Source organism: Thalia democratica, chromosome 4 (genome assembly GCF_965202585.1).
Source record: "Thalia democratica chromosome 4, ktThaDemo2.hap1.1, whole genome shotgun sequence".
Classification (NCBI taxonomy): domain Eukaryota; kingdom Metazoa; phylum Chordata; class Thaliacea; order Salpida; family Salpidae; genus Thalia; species Thalia democratica.
Genome location: NC_139168.1, coordinates 53,072,871 through 53,093,983, shown reverse-complemented (window position 1 = coordinate 53,093,983; position 21,113 = coordinate 53,072,871). Strand labels below are relative to the sequence as shown.

Below are 21,113 nucleotides of genomic sequence, written 5' to 3'. Positions count from 1 at the left end.
AATTATATTTATAAACGTTTTTAGTAGCTTTAATTTTTTGTAAAATTGTAACTCAAAAAAACTTAGAAAGTCACTTCTTTTAGACAAATACTAGTTAAAATTCCTTACAAATAAAAAAGTAAGTTTTTTAGATATTTCTCTAATTAAATTATTAATAACTAGGTTTAAAGCTCTTTTGTTTAATAAAACTTGTATCACGGATTTAATTTGAAAACTTTTGATTACGTATAGATGCGACAAACTAAGCTATTAAAACAAAATCATTAAATGTCATTAATTTGTAAATCAATTTCGGTCAGCTTAAAAAAGAGAAGAGAAAAATAAAAAAAGTCGATATAACCTTGCTAAATTTTGTGAATACTAATCAAACATTTATAATTTTTTTTGAATAAATACGAAAAAACAGCTAGCTAAAACCGTAATTTTTATAATACATATCAATTTAATTTAGGTAAACTTTTTTTTGGTTAAACATATATTACAAGAAACTATTGTGATACTGCTAAAAAGTTTTTTTTTTTCGTAGTTTTGTTTACAAATTTTTTGAAATAGTTCTTTTATGTTTATAAAAAGAAAAAACTTGAACACAATCTTTTAGTTAAAAGTCTAAGTTGAAACGACAAGGTTTACAAAGTTGCAAGGGTAACAATTGCGAAGTATTTTGTTTGTACAAGGGACCGCAAGTATTTTGCAGAGTGTTTAAAACGCAGTTCAACTAAGTATATTTTCACTTTGTTTTGGGCGTTTTGAAGCAAATAATTTTGCTAAATGCAATTAACAAAGTTTTACTACAAGAGTTTGTTATAAAAACTTTTAGTTGTTAACTGTCAAGCGTTTGTGGCTGCGCAAATGTTTGAACTATTTTTGCCCAATTATGTGTGTCACCTTATTATGTAGTATTATAATAAACTTATATCTTAGAGATATTTTAAACGCACGTTGTTGTACTTTTTAAGCTTTGGGTGAAGAAAAACATATACTATTCCTATTATAAACAAGAACAACATTTATTAACAAAGTTAGAATATAATTTTGAATTACAGTTTAAGCGTAAAAAACTATATTATCTTATATTTTAGACGAGAAGTAAAAACCTTAAGTACGCTTTCTTAAGAATGCTTTTGTTTAATTTACATTTCAATGCGCAGAGTGAACATGAGAAGTAAGGTAGTTAAGTTGACAGACTACAAACTAAAGGAATTTTTTTATTTAAGAGAAATTAATCTTTCATTAAGGCAAGATATAATGATGAGCTAAATATACACTTCATTCTGTTTCCAAGTTAAACACAATTTTTATGATTGATGGATGTATTTAATTTTTATATATACTTTTAAAATTCTAATTTGTAAAACTTTTGCAATAAAATTTGAAATCACGGTCTTAATTCTTTAAATAAAAACTCAATAGTTTAGTTTAATGTTTTCAAAAGAAGTATTTTTCTTCATACTTCTAACTTTTTTTAAGTGCCTTTTTTGGCTAACTTTATTAAGCTACTTAAACAAAACAAAATCATTTAATGTATGAATATAATAATGACAAGTATATTTTATTTCAACTTACTTTAATATATCATAGTTTGTTGATTTTAATCTATTATCAAAGTTTATTTGACTAAATATATTAATAATTATATAATAATAAAATTAAAATTTTCATACTACTATTTAAAATATTACAAGATATTTTTGGAGTTCTTCTTTTTAGACTGAATTGTTTTAAATGACTACTTGTTGATATTACTACATTTTGATGTGTGAATACATATTTCCATTATAATTTCGTTATTGGTAATGACTGAGTTTAATTTCATTAAAAATTTAGATTCAATAGTATATATAAATAAAGTTTTTTGGAATAAAGTACTAAAAAGCTAATACTACATGTGGCTAAAAAGTTACTAATCTATAAAATTTCCATGGCTTTGTTAGTTATAAAATCTTACCTAGTAGTGATATTCATAGTTTCAGTAACGAGTACTAGTTCTGTAGCTGATGATCAAAAAGCAAACAGCAATGATAACTCTAATCAAGAACATCTTGGTAGTAATGGTATTTCTAAACCAACATCACTAAAAGTTAAAAAAAAGGTATCCAAATCTCAAATAGAAGATAAAAATAACTGTACGATTCTAATGACTAAGGAAATGTCAATTCCAAAAAATGCAGAGTTTAAAGAAGAAAGTGTAACAAACAAAACTACTACAACTAGTGGGTTAAAAATTGCTATAAACAGTATTTTCATTAAAACTTAGATGCACTATAAAGAGTAATTTCAGTAGTAGCAATTAAAATTTAAGCCTCAACAATGTGTATTGGATTTAGCGGTTTTTAAAAGTTTATTAATTCTAAAAAAAATAAGCTAAACAAATATCTTTAAAACAATTAAGTTTTTTTTTTTCAAAACCAAAACGAATAAACTTACTTCAGGCAACTACCATTAGTAAAGTTTAAGCCATTTAAATAATTTATTTAAACATTAACACTTAAAAAAAAGATTAAAGTTGGTCTTAAATAAAACTTTAAAAATGTAACAGCAAAAACTATTTTTTGACTTTATACTTTTAATTATTGTACCAAATCAGTTTTCATGTATTGTAGTTGTTAATTTTATTATTTATTATTAACTTGGAACTAAATTAATACAGTTTTGAAAATATAGCTTAAGTGTAAGATTTTATATGCATAGGTTCGTATGTTTAGTTGTCAAATAGGTAACTAAACTTCATTTTTCCCTCGAAACGACCTTAACCGGCCAATCCTGTTGTTATTTTATACCTTAGAGAATGATAAATTTGTGGTAAAGAGCAATAAAAATTAGTACATATTTTTTTTACCAAAACTAATCTTATCGTAGTAATTAAACAATTGTTATAGTTTTTTTCAAACTTGTTTCGAATTTTTCATTCAGAACAATACTCTACTAACAGTATTGATAAAAACTTTAGGCGTCTACTTTACCATTTTTTCATTTCATATAATAGTTTAAAAGGTTATCAATTATTAAATCCTAAAATATTATCTTTTAGAGTAAACTGTTTTAAATAGTTTAAAGTATTATATATTAGACCAGTATATTCTCTTTTATATAAAATAAAAATGTTTAAATAAGTTGTCACTAATTAAAGATGTTTAGTTATACAACACCAAAACAGAAACCCACTAAAGTATAATAACAATATTTTGTTATAGCTCTTATGTTTTTTTAATTTACAAATTTTACCTGTGCTTGTTTAATGTTACTGTTTTACGGAGTTTAAAAAATATTTAAAGTGGAAGAATATACTTGGAGAGGTTATGTATAATTTTATTTAAGTGTGTATTTTATAGTGCTTTAAAGAACATATTAATGTTGAAGTTATATATAAACAATTATTATATATAAATAATAAATTCTAATATGTATACAAAAACGAAAACATAGCTACAAAATATAAGCATATACTTATCTTATTAAGCATATCACAATAAATAAATAAAAAAATTTAGGTAAACATACATTTATCATTGAGTTTTTTATTTATAAAAGTTACCTTTGTTCGCTTAACTTTAAAAATTTATTATAACATAACACAATGAAAAATTATAAGCCTTAATTGATCATAAGTTTCATTTTAACAAAACTAAGGCATACACAATAGACTAGTCCTATCTTACTACATAATTAAAAGTTTTAATGACTTTTGAATTATTTGTTTATGGGTTCGCAAAGTAGGCAAGATGTCTCCAGACCGCTATTTATCTTTTAGTAAAACAACATGTGCAAAGCAACTCATACTAAAACTGGTGTCTTATTATGAATTAGTAAGTATAGTCTACAGTAAAGCTGAAATATTTTACCCATAACACAATAGGTACTAGACCAGGGTTTCCCAAAGTGGGCGATTAAAATAATTTGGGAAGCAATAATTAGTATAGGGGCGAAAGGGGGGGGAGATTTTAAAATTTTGAAACTTACACTAGATATTCTGAACTTGCAGATGAAGAGCAAAAAAATAAAGGTCTTAGGTGTTTTAAATTGTAGTCTTGTTGGAGGGGGCAAAACCCTTTTTAATTTTTTCAAAGGAGGCAATTTGAAAAAAAAAATTAAACCTAGTCTAGATGGAAAAGGCCATAAGCCGTTTTATTCTAACTTTAATGATGTTTTAAAATTTACACCAGATGTTATGGGAAAATTTTATGAAATTAAGTCACCATAAGCTGTAAATTTGGGAGCCACGAGTTCATAATTTGAAATTTATTTCAGATATTCGGGTTGACGATAAAAAGAAAAGAAAAGGTTTTTTGTGTTTTTATATGTAGTTTTTTATAAATCTAGATCAGGGTTTTCCAAAGTGGGCCCAAAGTAAGAGGGGGGCCATGAGCAGTAAAGGAGCCACAGGGGGTCATGAGGTCATAATTTGAGACTTACACTAGATATTCTCGAATTGCAGATGAAGAGCAAAAAAAGGTCTTAAGTGTTTTTTATGGTAGTTTATCAATAATCTTGTTGAAGGTGGCCATCGGTCTTTTACTTTCTCTAAAGGGAGCCATTTGCAAAAAAGGTTGGGAAACGCTGCACTAGACTGTACCGTATTACCATTAGTATCAGTTTCTAAAACAACTTATTACCGGATTCTTAGCAGACTTAGTGGCGAAAAACTGCTGTTGTTACTCATAAAAAATATAGATATGATAAAAATTAAATTGTAAGTAACTTAAATTGGTATTATAATATGTTTTTGTTATACCTTTAAATTGAACATTTTTTAATTATATTTGTTTAAAAGTATAAAAGCCTTAAAATGTTTACATAGTAATTCAAATTCGAACAGTTCAAGTTTCGACAGTTGAAATTCTTCAAAAAAATTAAAGGACTCAAAAAGTAATACAAATTTCAAAAGACAAAACCTATCTAGACCTACTTAATTAGATTGTGATGGTAAAATATAGTTTCAATAAATGTTAAAAATATTTCAAAAAATACTAAAAATTACTATTTTTAAATCATATTTTGACCATACCTCAAACAATATTTAAAGTTTTCCTATAAAAAAAAAGTGTCTTTAGGTGTCGATTAGAACTAGATAGGCGTTTTTTATTTATTTAAAGTATACTTTTCTTTCTGGCTAAAGGCTCTTTAAAGCTTTTTTAAGACTTGAATTGTCGGAATTTGAGTTGTCCGAATTTGAACAGTGGTGCATCCTTTAAAAAAATTATCTATCAAGTCCTATTCGTTACTCTTTTTGTTTTTACTTAAGATGTTTAGAATCACTTTAAGTACACATATATTACTATGAGTATTTTAATGTTAATATATTGAAATCGTGTATTTTATGTTTGTTTTATCATGCCAAAAAAAACCTGTTAATTTTCGTATGCGATAATGACAGAGAAAAAACCTATTTTTATTTTAATTATAATATAATCCTAAAATATACTAGAAAGTTAGTAATTTGTAATAAAAAATTAAACGGAATGGTAAAAAAACAGAAAACTATAACTGAAAAAAAAAGTATACGGTAATACTATACGGAACTGAAACTAAAAATTTCAGTTCATCAAGTCAACCAACTATTAAGTGTTTAAGAAATATTATTAAATAAAAAAATGCATAATATAAAAAGAAAAGTTTATGAGTTTTTAGATAATTCAGTACAGTATTATTTCTTTTGATGTAGATTCGCTTTTTTATAACAGTTCTAATAATATTTTTTTTAATTAGGAACTTGATAAAATTCCTCGAGTTAGCGTTATAACCTTTTATTAAACTTAATTTCTGTTTATAACCATACCTGCTTAAGTATGCTATATATAATTTAATAATGGTTTGCCAAATTTTTCTAAACAAGGTTGAAATTATGTTTTAGACTTGTTTATAAGTCGTCAAAATTGTTTTACAATGTAACGGTGAATTAAGAGTCAACTTTAAAAATATAATATATTACTGTTAGTTTATCGTTTCAATATAATAAAATTTTAAATATATACAATTTTTTATATTGTAAATTTTCTATAATTTAATAGCTAATGTATAAGTATAAACTTTTTATTAAATTTTTAAATAATTATTGTATTATTAATTGTAACTAAGGAAAGTTTATTCCAGTATATAGTTTTGGTTTTTGTATGCATTAGTGCTTAGAAATTAATAACCTTTAATAATTTAGCAAACCTCTTACCGTTTTATATACTAATTATTTTAATATTTTATGATTTGTATTATATATAAATTTATTTATATTTTATAATGCACACAAAATATTCAAAACCTTTCTTTTAGTTTCCTTTTTCTTTGAAGTTTTTATGTTTTTTCAGACTTCGTAGAACTGTATTATTAAAGTAGCACAAGGAACCGTGGTAAGTTTATTAAAACTAGCACTAAACTTTAATAAAAAATCTTCAAAATTAAAACGTACATAGTTACTTTAAAATAAGTAGTATCTATACTTTATAAAACATGTTTTCAACTAAAATATACTAACACTTTAAAAGTTGCTTTTAACTGCCAAATTTCTTAGCTCTCACAACTTTAGACGTTTTGCCTGAAAGAAACTTATATATGGTTTCTGTAACACCGAGTTCTCCAGATGCTAAAGATTTTACTGAAGAAGAAAAAAATTATTTAAAAAAAAGTCAAAAAAGGATAAGAACGATCTCACAATCTCGTCGAAGCTCTCCAGAAAATGATGTTCGTTTTGGTCAACAGAAAAGCTCACCCGCCCACGTACCCAGACCAACGCTTCTCCATGCTTATTCTTCGCAGCTTGGAGAAGTAACGCAGCCTAACGACCACTTCGTTGAAGAAAAAGAAAGGACTTTAAGTGATCATGGATACAGGAGGAGTCAAGCCTGCCAGCAGTACCTAATTAACGTTAAAAAGGAACTTCATTGTACATCTGATCCTCATTTTGAAACAATTTCAAACCTTAAGACACTTCTTCATGAACAAAGTTTTCAAACAAAGTTACAAAACAATCGGATTACTTCAATTGAAAAACATTTGCAAGCTTTTCATCTTTCAGTTGATATGTTGAGTAAAAAATTGGATATTTCAGTAAATAAAAAACAACCCATACAAGCTGACGATGCTTACACTGTTTTAGAAAAACCAGAACAAGATGTTATTTCAAAAAATAGGAAACAAGCTTTTGAAACTTTAAACACTTTAACAGAGGCTTTAAAAAAACGGTTGATAATGATGGATAAACAAATAGAAGGCACAGAAAAAGAAAACCGCTTGCTTGTTGAGTTTAATAAAAACTTAAGTAAAGCTCTAAGAGAATCCCAGAAAGAGGTGCTTACTATTAAATCAGAAAACAAAAAAAATAACGCTACTGTTACACATTTAGAAATGCAGTTAGAGGAAAGTAAGATAAGTGTTCGTAAGCTAAGAACAGTAAAAAACAAAATGATGAACAAGCTAATTATGCTTCGGAAATGCCGACTCTGCACGGCCAGCAGTAGATCTAGAATAAAACAATACCAGGATGATGCTAAAAAACAGCGAGCCCAGAAAGTTAAATGTACGGTTAGTTTAACTTTAATTCAATATAGTATATTATTTTTTCTTCTATTTGTTTTTACTTTGTAAATACCACATAAAACTGATATTAACTTTTTTACTCACAAAAATTTTTTTATTAAGGCCTGGTTAAAAATAAATTTACTTAGGTTTAGGTTACTCTATCTTTATAACTTTAGCGTCTGTAAATAATGTACTTAGTTCAAGAAAAATTTTATAACTTTGTTAAAAAGCCGAAAGCCACTATAAATTACTACCTAAACTTGATACAAACATATTTGGAAATTAATCTTTTTTAACAAGTTAAACTGATCGAAAAATATATATGTTACAAATATAGAGTATATTTAAAAAAAGTATTAAGTCCCTAAAAACTAACTTAATGTTCGTTTTAGAGCTTTGTAATAATTAATTAAACTTTGCTAAACTAAGTTAAAGCTTTTCAAACATTAATATTAAAAATTTAGCAAAGATTGAAAAACTCAACAATCACTTTAAGTAAAATTACTCAAGAAATAATAAGATTAAAAGCAAGTTTTAATGAATTGAAGAGTCAGCAAACTCAAGCAGGAGAAATGTTTACTAGAAATCCGAAAAGCAAGTTAAACTTGATTACTTTACTTCAAGATCTATATTATTTTACTAATAAACTAAGTTTAATACTGATTGTAATAAGTTTGTTTAATCATTAATTTTTTCAGTGTGAATAAAAGTAAGAAATATTTAAACTCAAACATAGCCGCTACAAAAGTTTTAAGATTTTGTAAAATAAAATTGAACAAAGTTTTTAGAAAGTTAAAATCTTTATTTAAATCTATAATCCTAATTTTATTTAATATTTTTTTGAGCAGCAAGCATTTTTATTTTTAGTTCGGCTAATTTTTAGTGTATCAGCAAGCCATAAAATTAACTGAACTTTAAAACTGAGAGTTTATTGTCTCACTTCCCTTACACTCTTCTCCTTTTGGCTAAGTCGTTGTCTTAAGGTTCTCAGTTTTAAACGCTCCGCTAGTTTCCTCTGCTTTATAAACACGTGACTTTACGCTTCACTGCTTTTAAATTTTTGCTAAATTTAATCGCACCTGGTACAGATACAATGATAAACTACTTTTGAAAAAAAAAACTCACCAAAACACATTTTTAATCGTTTTATATTATAAATGTAATTTAATAGAAAAATATCTTCATTGAACTTTCTAATAAAATTTTGAAATTTTCTTTAAACATTAATAATATCATCAACAGAATCAAGGATTGTTCCTTGTTTTATAAGTTATTAAATTTAGTTAACTTTTGTTAAACATAATAATGAAAAAGTTCTTAATAAGCAAACAAAAACTAATATATTTTGTACATTAAAAATCATATTTAACTTCTGAAAAAAAGTAACTATTTGTTAATAAGCATATAAGAACTATAAAAAAAAGCAATAAACATAGAACATTTGAAAACCCTTGTATTTGGAAGCAATGTATTTGTAAATGTATACTATAAAGCTACCCAGTATGTTCTAAAGACTTCAGTAACTGTATTTCTTATTTATATCATAATTTAGCAAAATGTTTCTATAAAAAAGTATTCTAGCTTTATAAACAAAAACAATCTACAACTTATTCAAGCTTAAAAAATTCTGTTGTAGTAAGTATATTTATACTGATTGGAAATATTTAAAATAATTAAACGTTTTAGTTAGAGCTACTGCAACATAACTGCATTATATAACAATAATAAAGCCCTTTGTTATAAAAAAATTAAAAAAAAATATTTTAATAGAATGCATTTTATTTTTCTTCAAACAAAACATGGTCTTGAACACAAAATACTTACAGTAACCTCTCGCATCTTTACGCACTCGTGACGTTACGCACTTTCGTTTGGTTACGCATTTTACTATTCTAAAAATTTCAAAAAATACAATTTTAATTTTTTTCAATGTTGCACAAATTAGGTTTATAGTATATTTTTAATTTAAAAGATGTTTTTAAATGCTAACTCACCTCTATATATCTTAAGACTTTGTAAACTTATGTTTCTTGACTATTTGATAAACATTTAGTTATACCTCATTATATCATAAATTTTGTTAACAATAAGAGATAAAATTAAGATTCTGAAAGAAATATGACTGTGTTGAATAATAAAAGTATAATGAAATAATGAGAGTTTAAAACACAAATAAATAATACAGCACTCTTGCCCTATATATGAATAAACATCTAAAAACAAACCTAATGAAACTTCCTAGCAAAAAGTATCAGTGATACTTAATAAATATAGAGCTTACAATTAACACAAATCTCAATTGTTTTTTTTAATAAACATATCACTAATTTTCATTTGACGTTTTTTTTTTAGTTGTTCTTCTGTAACACTTGCTTTGCACAGCAAGCGTAGTAACATAAATAACTTTTTGTTATTATTAAACATTTTATTATATTTTATATACTTTTGTTCAAAAGAAGAAATCCACTACAGCACCAAATGCATACTTTTGTAAAAGGCTTTAGAAACAAATTACAATAGACACCACACCATTTCTTAATTGTAAACAAATGCTTAGTTATAAATTGAATTTCCTAAGTAGAAAAGAACATATATGTTAATTATCAAATAAGTCGCATATAAATAAAAATAAAATCTACTTGTTTTTTAAATTAATAGAAATTTCTTACAAATTTTACTATATTATATAAATTTAAATATTTTTTTAATGTATGTATAGTTTATGTTTTGTTTTTATATTTATAAATAAAGTAAACAAATTGTTAATTGTGGAAAAGTCCCCAGTCTGCTTTTAACTAGAAGCAATATCAAAAAACAGCCGTTATAGCTAGTATGTTTGGTACCTCTCGTATCTTTACGATCTCTCGTATCTTTACGCATTTTTCTGTGGACACAATGTGCGTAAATAAGCGAGAGATTACTGTATTAAATAAACTTTTGAAAAACTACTTTATTTTAATTACACTAAAACATATTTTTCAACTATATTTTTTTTAATCCACTTATTATTTAAATGCAAAATAATTAAACTAAAAAAATTTTCTATGTTAATTAAAGTTCTATAAACTAGATCAATGCTATAAAAGTTTTGCATTTGAACTTTTATATGATTTTTATCAACATCAAACTTTAAAATACTTTCAACAATAAAGGAATAAACCCCTTTAGCAAGTTTCAAAAAGTTATAAGTAGTTTTGTTATTAAGTTTTCTAAAATTTATAGTAGTTGTAGAACATAAGTTTATTTTATCGAAATAAGTACCTCTAACAACTAATTTTAGCAGTTAGTTTTTGTTAAATTAAATCTTACTTTAAATTGAACTTAAAAGTAGCTCGTTTGTTTTCAAATTATACCATGATTTTATAAAAATCTGGGTTATAAGTAGAACTAAAATAAAGTATTGATTATATGTGTATCTTTAAGTATAAAAATTCAAATAATATCTTATTTCGTTTTAAAGAAATGTGAAATTCTAATAATTTTCTGCATATTAAAACTCTATATTACCTCAAAATACACTGTATTGAAGTAAAGACTTTTAGAAAACGATTCAAACAAAAAATTTCTATAGTATTTTTTAACTACTTTTTTTTAGTTTGTTTTTGAAATATTAAGTCTTTACTTTAATGACATAGATGATAACAAAAAAAATCTAAAATGTATTATAAAACGCTAATACAAATCCTTTTTTAGAAACTATTATATAGTCTAATAATCTCGTATTTTAATTATAATGGTTCAATAACATAGTAATTTTATTTAGTTTATACTGGAATATAATGAGTGTTTGCTATATGATTGAAAATTAAGCTTAACTTTGTTAAATAAAGTGCTAGAATTTAAAAAAGTGATTCTTGAAACTAGTTAGATCAGAAATTTCAACAAATAACTATACAGCTTTGTACAAAACATATGCCATAAAAGTTCAAACTATGAATATTTTAATTCTTGAAAATTGAGTTTAAAATAAAAATTAGCTTATACCGAAACAATATGTTTTTAGTTTCAACTAAATCGTATGATCACCATTAATTTTGGATATAGAATGTGAATCATAAAAATAAAAAAAAGCTAAACTATCTTTATTTCTTAGTTATCATATAACATAAAAGAGACAATATGTATTAAAAAATTGTTTTGTAAGTTTTTTTCATAACATATAATTTCGTCTTTTTATATTAAACAGTAATCCAGAATTATAATATGTTTTCTATTTTTATACCAAAAATGTTCTCGGCAATGTTTTCAAATTTTAATTTATTTTTTTTAAACATTAAATATCATTTTTAAATGTTTTATACTATACTATATGTATATAATAAAGAGTCCATAATCTAAAACCCTCTAAAACCATAGTCTTGTGCCAGATGGAGTTTTAAGTAAAAACAGTAAAATTTAAAAAATTTTCAACACCTATTACTTTTTTAAGCTAAAGCTAATTATTGTAGTAGGTTTAAACTCAACAAGACTCAGTACACTAAGAACAGCTAGTCGAAATACAAGTACAACTAGTGAACATGATAAAAAACAAAAACAACTACGTGAGTACTTGATTGTATTTTTTCTAAACACCCGTTGTATCAAAACCAATAATAGTACAACAGTAGTTTAACTTATTTAATCAATTTTTACTTCCTTAATCTATACAAACTAAACTTTTTTAATTGTAAAAAAAAGTAAGAAAAACTATTGTTTTCGTTAACAGTACTTTATTGACTAACAATGTTTCGCTGCTCATAAAATATTATTAGCTCTACGGAGTCTGAAAAAGACTAAATTACAAATTTTAAAATGCAAATTTATATGTTTTTGTGTTAGATATATTTACAGCAAGGAAATATTTGAAAACAAAAAATAGTAAAAACTAAGTTTAAATGAAAAAGTTTAAGGTTCTCGTTGAACAGCAGTAAAACTAAGAGATATGAACTTGCTTAAGCCAGAAGTCATTACAATGTAAGTATTGAAAACTAAATTAAAAAACTACAAAAGTATTGTGAAAGTATTTACATTAACAATAACGTAATGAATATATCCACTAGTATGCAATTATATGAGCAATTTTTTAGTTTTATAAAGATTACAATAAAAGTTAAGTATAATTTTGAAACTGCTCTGCTTTATATTATTTTATAAAACATTTAGCATTTACTAATAAAAATTGTAGTAAAAGATATTATAAAAAAATGAATACAAAATATTCGTTCTTTGTCTTCAGTTTTTTTTTTGTATATTCTTCATTTTTGCATACTTATTTTTATTTACAATACGTTCCATTTAATTGTTCAAAAGCTTTTTATAAAATTATTTACCAACTGAAGATCTCTTATAGTTTACTATTAGAGTAAAAGATTCTATTGTTTTTACTAATCTGCAAATTCAAAATCTTATGCATCTTTTAGAAATATTTATAAACTTATTTATTAACATATTTAAATAATTACGTATACTAACATTACAATAACTTATACCTATAGTAAATTCTTATCATTAATATATTTTTGTTATTCATAAAAGTTACATGACAATTTAAACTCGGACAATTCAAATTCCTTCATTTCAAATTCCTAAAAAATATTTGAAGAGACTATATCTGAAAAAATATTATACATTTGAAAAAAATGTAGTATTACTAACTAGAAGCAACTTTTTTTTTGCAAACTTATAAACAATTTTTTGGGATATTTAAAAATTACTAAAATTAGTATACTTTGAAAAAAATTTCAAAGATATCTAAAAAAATTATTTAAAATATTGCATAAAAGTAAAAATGGCTTTTTGAAACTAGTAGGACCTACATACGTTTTTTAAATATTTTTAAAATGTAGACAACTTTCTGAGTTTTGGCCCTTTAATTTTTTTTTTAAGAATTTAAATTGTCCGAATTTGAATAGTCGTGCACCTCTTCCTAAAACCTTTAATTTAAACCTTATTTTTGCTTTCAAATATATGTTATAGTAAATATATTTTACACATTGAAGCATAAGTTTGCATGATTTTGAATTGTGCTTTAAACTTTTGGTGATTTCGTGGAGCTGTTCATGATTTATGAGCAGCGAAATGCCGTTAGTCAATAAAGTATTTGAGTATAAAAACTGTTCCAATTAACGCTTTATCTAAAAAAGTTATAGATAATAATTTAAAGAAATTGTTCTTCTTTTCAGTTTAATTCTTTTTACTATATCTTACAACATTTTCAAGTATCAGAAAGTTTGACCAGTTAGTTACTCTAGATATGCTAATTTCTTACTTTATTGTTTGTACTAGGACTAAATGTATATTTTCTCTTTAATATTGAGTTTGAAACTTTAAATTAGTTTATTGAAAGTTTTAGATCAAGTTATTCAAAATAAAATCAAACTTTTTGATAAATCTTTAGTTGTTGAACGTAAAAGAAATCGATTATATATATTTTTTGAAATCAATCAGCACTAACATTATATATTACGGATGTTTTAATAAACGTTTTTCTAAATGTCAGAATGTGGAAAATTAACTCAAATTGGGAATCCTTTTCTTGTTAGCCCAATGGAAAGACCAAATAAAAAGTGTGGTGTGTGGATGAAAGACACTTATAAGTTTAAAAACCAGTCAACATCATTAAACGATAAAATATGGTCTGTACCAATTCCAGGACGCCAGGTAGCAAATTAAAAGTTTATAGGGTATTATTAATATACAAAGTTATGATCTAAAAAAATATATTAACCTTGTAGACTTCTATTATCTAAACATTAATATAAAATTAGTATATGACATGACAGGACCGAAAAGTGGATGCGGCATTTGCACAGTTGCCCACCTGAAAAATTATAAAAATCTTTCAAAAACGCTTTAGTTTAGTTTTGAAGTAATCTTCTTATGAAACTTAATTTAGATTATGGTCATTTTGCTCAAAATATTTGCAAATTTACTGTACAGCTCAGATAGTTAAAAAAAAAACTATCAAAGCAAAATTTCTGTAAGCATAAGCTTAGATTGCGCCTTGAAACTTCACTGCAGCACTAAGCTGAAATTAAACATTTCTATATATTATTTATGTTCCAACTGCTATTAAAAAATTTAAAACATTAAATACTGATTTTTAGATATAAAACTATTAATGAAAAATTCTAAACTTTAACTTTTTTTGAAAAAATTTAAAACACTATATTTGTAATTACGGTCGTTATAGTGACACTAACTTTACAAAATTTAATTATGGTGTTCTTAAAACGATAACTAGCACAACTAAAAGCGTCATATGATAATTGAAAAAATTAAAATAGTTAGTTGAATTATTATGGATTAGTTGTAATTATGATTAATAATTATATGTCCTGAAAAAGACGTTAAAAGGTATCCAAGTGGTGTGCGACTCGATAACCGAAAGGTTTTTTTGTGCACCAGGACTTAGGACCAAACATTTTGAGCGCTTTTATTTGTCAATAAACAATAATAATATTAAGAAAGAATGATTATTATAAAGTTTGTAGTAATTTTTTGTATAGTAGTTACAAATATTGTTGTAAACTTTCAAATGTAACTTTAGAACTTAAATAGTTTTTAAGCTAGCACAAAAAAATCAATTTAAAAGGATTTTTTTAAACTTCAAACATTATTAGCTTTTATTTAAATTCATAACAAATATAAAACACTCTCCCAAGTTTTTCTGTGATAGTTTAGTACATGTCTATCTACTTTTCATCAGAAACTTACAGTAGAACAGAACATAGAATTATGAATAGTTTTTTTACTAAAAACACAATAAGTTAAAAATAAAAACGTAATTAGCGCAATAAATAATCAGTGTAAAGTAATCATTAATAAAATTAAAATACTTTTAATGATAAAAAAAGGATAATTTAAGTGAATGACCCCTACCAGAATGCCACGCGTCGTCACTGGTGTTTGATATAAATAAAACAACTATTTTTCAAAAAAAATTTACTTCTATAACTAAACGAACCGAAAACAAACAGTTTTGTGCAATATATTTTGACAGTAATCAAATATAAACGGAAATTTTTTTTTTTTTTAATTTATACGTGTTTTGCAGGCCTGCTCAAGCTCGTTCAGTAAAAAAAAGATAAACCTGAAAAATCAAAAAGACTTTGTTTTGACAGTGGTTTGTTTTAACTTGGTACTAATTTAGATAAAATATACCGAATTGTAAACTTTAACCTTGTGAAAATTATTAAAAAGTGAACAGTTTAAAGAAAATGTACTAGTTTATAAAATAGTTCTTGAAATTAAAAATTGAAAACTATTAAAGACCTTCGATTTCGGTATACTTCTCACCTAAAAAATTGGTTTTTAAGAACTATAAACATAGCAGGGGCGTATCTAGACTTTTTTCAAAGGGGTTGCACAGTTTTTATTTTAATAATAGAATATTTTCTGCAGTAGCTTTTTATTTTACATTTTATAAAATGATATAACTTTTTATTATGTTAGCACACTTATTTATTATAGTGTAAATAAAAGTACGTATTTTCAAAGCTAATATTATAAGACTGTCAATATTCATTTATACATTGTTTTTTATTTTCTCAAACGACTATTTTATAAACAATATATTGCTCACTTTCACCTTATAAAAAATTAGTCTTTTACTAAAATAACTAAAACTATAGTAAAATGCCATAAATAAAGTTTCAGTAATTAAATTCATAGATATCACTAAACATAGTGGTAATTAAAAAAAAAGAATTTTAACTTCCTTTACATTTAAATTTTCCTGTTAAAAATTACTTTGTTTATAAAAGTGAACTTAAAAAATTATAGTTTAATGTGAGTCCTGTTGAAGTAAGGATCCTAGTAATGATTTTGAAAACCATTTAAATAAATTTTTTAAGGTCAAAATCCAGTGGTCGACACATACATAAAAATTATTTGATTTAAGTAATAAAGTATAAATGTTTTAAAATGATCATTACATGTGTAGCCTAATGGTGTAGCGTTTAATGATGATTTTGAAAACATATTTAGTTGAAAATTTCAAGATCCCATTGGTTTACACATATACAAAAAATGTATTAGGTCAAATAAAACTTTTAAGAAAATATTAAAAGTTTACTTTATTAACGTCGTATTTAAGTTGTTGAATTGTCATGATCAGTTTTTAGTGAGCTTTAAGAATTAAAAATTGAAATATTGTTGTATTAATGTCGACCTTGTAACATTCAAATCATTTTTCAATTGGTTATAGACTAAGATAATATGGTTTGCTTTACACAAATTATATTATACAATCAACTAAATGTAATTAAACTTTATTAATTAATTAAACACTTATAAAGTAGAATTGTTCTTAAAAGTTCAAAAGCAATGCATAATCATCATTACATTGAATAGCATTTTCTAATGGAAAGTTTAAGCAGCTTAGTAAATTTTTTCTTTTACAAGAGGAACTTTTAAAATATCAATTTATTATGACTTCACGATAATTTTTATCGTTAAATCTATCTAAGCTGATTTTAAGTAATGCACCAGCAATAGATAAAACTTTCTAGTTTTTTAATGATATAAATTTAACATTAATTATTCAAAAATTTGAGCAAATTAGCAAAATCAAATCAATAAACAACGAATTTAGTAAATATTCTGAGCTTCTTTTTTAAATTTTTTAGAAGTTGCATAGATAACAGGAAACAAGTCAAAACATGCCCCTTAAAATTAGCATTAAGCAGAATTATCAAATTTCACATTTACAAAATGAAGTTTTTAAGCAAACAATACTAATCTTGATATTGTTAGTAAACCCTAATGGATATTTGTTAAAAAATTTAACTGCTATATAAATATATCGATAAATGTGTATAGAGTACTAAAATAAGCTGTTTGGTAGTATTGATAATACAATTTAGCTTAAAGATATTTATCTTGAAAATTTCCATGGTACTTCATTTAACAACATTATGGTCTACTTTGTGAATATATAAAACATTAAAATAGCTTAAAAGTAAAACTTTGTCCAACTCATTTTTTTAGTAAATTAAGTAATATTTTGTCGTAGCTTTTACTTTAATAGTTTATATTAAACTTTAACGTTTAAACTCACAATTTATCTAGTTACTTTTAAAAGTTTTAAACCTGAAGTTTTCTGAGCATAAAGTTTACACTAAAAATAATAAAAGTAAATGAAGTTTAGTTGTTTTTTACCTATAAACTAAAAATAGTACAACTATATGCAAGCTGGTTCCGGTATTTTGTATAAGATTTTCAAATGACTTCATTGGAACAATATTGAGAAAATAGTAAACTACTAAGATTTTAGGTAAGAAAATAGTTATATAAGCTAAATAATACTTTTAAAGACATTCTTATACAGCTTTTTCAATATGCAAGCGAGGAAGATTTTAGGATACACAGACCGGAGGCGCGCATACAGCTACCGAAGCATAAACAGATGGAAAGTACTGGTGCAGTTATTTATAATGGTTCTTTGTACTACCAAAGAAGAAATAGTAGGCGAATAATTAAGTAAGTTTTGTTGACAAAGTGTTTATCTTGAGCTCTAGAAAAGGGTTGGGCAACGTTATTAATCGGTGGGTTAAATTTGAAAAACTTAGTCCTTGGCGGGCATTTAAATTTCATTTTATTTACGAAAGCTATTTAGTTATCCACCTTATTTCGACAAATGTCTTACTATTTGTTTCCTTTTTTATTTATTTTATCTTATATAAGTAGTAATATTATAACTTGTTTTAAAATAAACAGTTTAAAGTTCTCGACTTAAATGTCTTTAAGGAGATTTTTATCCAATATTTATTTTAACAGTTTATTACAAACAAAACAATGTTTCATTCCTATACTTACATATAGGAGATCCTCAGTTGTTGTAAACAAATCTGAAAATTTTTTTGAACAAAATAAATGGAAGTAAAACAAAATTAAAAACTAATGATTTAACAACAAAAATAAAATTTAAAGATACTAAACTTGAGTAAAAACTTAATGCTTATGTTACGATTTTAAGAATTTTGTTGGTAATATAGACCAGAAAAAAAATTATAATGTTATATACGTTTAAATAGTAAAACATGACTCACATTGAAGTTAGTTGCCAAAAAACAGAAATAGAATAATAAACCCAACATTTGCAATTGATAATGTTATAAACAGACTGTTGAAATTTAAATATCAAAATTTCTAACTTAGATTTATGACGTAACTATATTGTTGTTTAAATTAGTGTACAATTTTAATTAATATATTTTAGCTACAAATTAAAATTTTTTTTTGTTAAATTACCTTATTGAATAAAGTTTATGTAATCAAAAGTTTTATTTTGGCATTGTGTTTTAATGAAAAAAGAAAAAAAATCTAGGGGCGATCAAAAACTTTTTACAATTACAAATAATTTAATTTACTAATTAACGGGTGCTAGTTTAAGTTTTAAAGCAGAGCTTTTGGTAATGTGAATAGTTTGCAAATAGTTTGTACTTCTTATTTAATTTGATTTTTTTGTTAGCATTGGCTATCTCTATTTTTTCTAAAATACAGGTTTTTCAGATGCTATATATGCTTTCAATTTCCCCGATGTGGTGGAGGATGCTCCATTTTATGTCGTAAGTGATTTTGTTATGTTTCAAATGCCAAATGTATATTGCTAGTTCGGTCCCGTTATCTTTATAATTTTTGAAACTTTTATTTTGACTGTACCATCTATTTTTAAAAGTGTGACCGGCTGAGCCAGTATAATACTTTATTTCCTTTGGAGATAATATCGTAGCTTTGTAAATAACATTTTTTAATTAAGAATTGTTATCCAGGGGGCATAAGTTTTTTGATCGGCAGTTGCAGGATGGGTTATTAGTGGTTAGTGGTGACGTTTTTTTCTGCTGAATGAGCAATATTAAGGTAATAATACAAAAAAATAAAAAGAAAACTTTAAATAAAACCAAAAAAACCGAAAAATACCCAATCCTGCAACTGCCGATCCAAAACCGCATGCCCCCTGGATAACAACTGTTAAATAATAATGTAATTTACAAAGCTACGGTAACATCTCCAAAGGAAATAAAATATTGTATTGGCTCAACCGGAAACACTTTTAAAAATAGATGGTACATTCACAATAACAGTTACAAAAATTATAAAGATAACGGGACCGAACTAGCAAAAACATTTAGCATTTTAAACACAACAAAATCACATACGATATAAAATAGAGCATCCTCCACTACATCGGGGAAATTAAAAGCATATGTAGCATCTGAAAAACCTGTATTTTAGAAAAATAGAGATAGATATTGTTTATTGAACAAAAAGCGAAAAAAAAACAAAAATTTTTGCTCAAAAATGTTTTGGTTCAATAACCTGGATAGCAAAAAGACCTCTCGGTCATCGAGTTGCATATCAAAACTTAATCAAAAATATAAAGAGCTAAAAATGAAAAAAAAGAAAAATTTAAACTCTAAAACGAAAAGCTCTATGAAAAATGACACTATTAAACTTTACAACATTATATATTTTTCTTGAAAAAAATATTAAAAATAAAAATAGAGTTTTCCAAAAAAATTAAAGAACTTTTACACACACATATAATTAACATAATATACACATAAATATAAACCTAACTTTACGTTTAAAGGTTAAGTTTTTATCTAAAGTTTTAATTTTGAAATTCATCCAGAACTTTGCAAATAAATTATCCTTTTTTATGATTTAAAAAAGAGAAAAAATGTATTAAGTATTTTCCTTTTTTTTATGTGTGTTTAAGAATTTCGACTCTATCACAACTTATTTAAATTATCAAAAAATAAGTAACAGTAAAATAAAGCTATAACATTGAAAAAAAAAGTAAAGCTGCAATATTCAAACAAAGTAAAATAAAGCTGTATCCAAAGAAAAAAAAAATGCTTAAACTAAATAAAAAGTATAGAATAAACATATCATTTTAATTAAGTATTTTGTGCTAAAATGTTTTCTTTTTATTGATAATTTTAGTTGAAATAAAAATATTTCACACTTGAATAGTTAAATAAACTATTGTAAACTTTTTTTAGAATTTTAAAGAAGTGATTTTTACAATAACTGAACTTAACTTTTATAAATGAAAATATGAAAATACGTATTACGTAAACAAAAAACAATACTAATTTTAACAAAAATGATATTAACAACAACAAATTACTTTCCATTAAATCAAAAAAAAAAAACTCTTTTCTCTTTTGAAAACTTGTCTAAGTCTTAACTGAAATAATAGAAAGAAAACAACATTTGTAAACATAAAAAAGAAGAATTTTGCTTTGCTCAAAAAAAGATATTTTTAACATAAATTTGCTTGAAACAGTTATCTCAGCTTGCTTTTTAAATACTTTATTTTCTGCTCAAATATAAACATCCATAACTATTCTTTTTACTTTTTCATGCAATAAGAAAATATAATAATAATAAAATATATACAAAAAAAATTTGTAAGCAGAAAAAAAAAAGTTTGTAAGTATTCTGAACTTAATTCAAAAAAGTAATCTTAAAGAATAATCTTAAAAATAACTGGACAAAAAATGCTAAAATCTTGAATAAACCAATGTTAATGCAACCAAACAAATCTACTTTCCAACAAAAATATACAAAAACAAACAAAGATTTGGATATTAAATGAATTATTAAATAGTAATCTT

At 24.5% G+C, this 21,113-nt stretch overlaps 1 protein-coding gene across 5 annotated transcripts in view; it reads left to right on the top strand.

Moving 5' to 3' along the window:
- The first annotated feature begins 1,828 nt into the window (after positions 1 to 1,828).
- Positions 1,829 to 21,113, top strand: part of LOC145833742 (uncharacterized) — a 34,225-nt gene continuing 14,940 nt past the window's right edge. For 2 of the 5 annotated variants that reach the window (XM_082940901.1, XM_082940904.1), the window contains exons 1-7: positions 1,829 to 2,210; positions 6,500 to 7,509; positions 7,971 to 8,100; positions 11,955 to 12,047; positions 13,985 to 14,145; positions 15,542 to 15,610; positions 17,816 to 17,967. In XM_082940901.1, coding sequence (XP_082797027.1) covers positions 1,919 to 2,210; positions 6,500 to 7,509; positions 7,971 to 8,100; positions 11,955 to 12,047; positions 13,985 to 14,145; positions 15,542 to 15,610; positions 17,816 to 17,967 — 1,907 coding nt within the window. In that variant the 5' untranslated portion in view covers positions 1,829 to 1,918. Of the gene's footprint in view, positions 2,211 to 6,296; positions 6,339 to 6,499; positions 7,510 to 7,970; positions 8,101 to 11,954; positions 12,048 to 13,984; positions 14,146 to 15,541; positions 15,611 to 17,815; positions 17,968 to 21,113 lie in introns of all 5 variants that reach the window. The other 3 variants (XM_082940906.1, XM_082940903.1, XM_082940902.1) reach the window with 3 other exon arrangements.